The 1,492-nt window shown below is 38.4% G+C and overlaps 1 protein-coding gene across 1 annotated transcript; it reads left to right on the top strand.

Annotated features, from left to right (window-relative positions):
* Window positions 1-1,068: 1,068 nt before the first annotated feature.
* On the top strand, window positions 1,069-1,449 carry SARC_15991 (hypothetical protein; the record flags this gene model as incomplete). The annotated part of the gene is made up of 1 exon (XM_014289895.1): window positions 1,069-1,449. The coding sequence occupies one exon, from the start codon at window positions 1,069-1,071 to the stop codon at window positions 1,447-1,449; it is 381 nt and encodes a 126-aa protein (XP_014145370.1).
* Between the last annotated feature and the right edge of the window lie 43 nt (window positions 1,450-1,492).

The following is a 1,492-nucleotide window of genomic DNA, read 5'->3' as shown; positions in this document are numbered from 1 at the left end:
ACACACGCACACACACACACACACATATATATATATATATATATATATATACATATATATATAAACGTACACAAGCACATGTAGATATATATATATATATACATAAATAAATGCATATTCTCTAAAATACACGCACACACACACACACACGCACTCTCTCTCTCTCTCACACAACACACACACACATATATATATATATATACATATATTTATATATATATATATAGGTAACTATGGAACGTGAACCATATTTCCAATGAACATACTTTCCGTTCAGCGCCAGCTCAACGCCAAAGGGGCTGTGGTAAGTATTATGATAAACTTCTACTGTTCGCTTCAGCCTTATGGTGTCGGGTCCATCAATATCGCCTTCTTCTTGATGTTTGTACATCTCTATAGCTTATCCCGAAGGGGTATTAATAGTACCTATGGTATACAGAGCTTTGACCTATTGTACGAAGGCCCTGCGTATAGTCTCGGGGAACCGATACTCTTGACGAAGTATGTAGAGGAAGAGGCTGTCAGTCGTCAGATATTCATCATGACCATCTGTGTAGAATGAAAAGTTTTTTTATTATAAATATTGTTGTGAGGGAGAACGGATTGAGTCCGTGGGACTATATTAACGTACTCATTTTGTAAATTCTAATCACCTGTGCGTTAACATTAAACGTTTACTGTATGGACACACAGTCAACCGAATTGACGATCAAAATTGTATTTGGTATGGGGTGGAAAATTTGTACATATACTTTACTACCGCCCATCTATAAATAAACTCTGATCTAATTTTAGAACATTGTTTACGTTTATTTTTGGAATCCGATTAGTATGTGTCAAAACTCAATCGGAGCGAGTATGTCACATCTGTAAACAGAATACTTCACAATAGATACACGTACTTAATAATATTCAATAATAAAACGAATTGTTGATATATACACAGTTTATACAAACAAAGGGTGCGCTTACCGTCTACATACATCAGACACACTCAGCGCATACGATCATAACTATACTAAATATACAGGACTTAAGTAAGTTCCAGTATTGTAAATAAATATAAATATGAGTAGTAGTAACACCGATGAGGTAATGGCTGACGCCCCTGCCCCAGAAACACCAGCACCTGTGATTGACCCGGCGGAGCAGGCCAAGAAAGCTGCACTAGTATCATACCGAAGGAAGCTCCTAGAACACCGAGAGTTAGAGGCAAAAGTTAAGCATTCTCGTAAGCAACTTGCGAAATTAGATAAGGATTACGATAAAAGTGAGGATGATTTGAAGGCATTGCAGAGTGTGGGGCAGATCATTGGAGAGGTGCTTAAACAGTTGGACGAGGAGAGGTTCATTGTCAAGGCTAGCAGCGGGCCTCGATACGTTGTAGGATGTAGAAGACAGGTCAGTGCAAGTATACACGTGTATGCGACAATCAACTGGAGATGGTAAATGAAGAGAGACCACAGTTGATTGTTGACGCATACAGGTGCCC

Source organism: Sphaeroforma arctica (genome assembly GCF_001186125.1).
Source record: "Sphaeroforma arctica JP610 unplaced genomic scaffold supercont1.7155, whole genome shotgun sequence".
NCBI lineage: Eukaryota > Ichthyosporea > Ichthyophonida > Sphaeroforma > Sphaeroforma arctica.
This window is presented reverse-complemented; position numbering and strand designations above follow the sequence as displayed.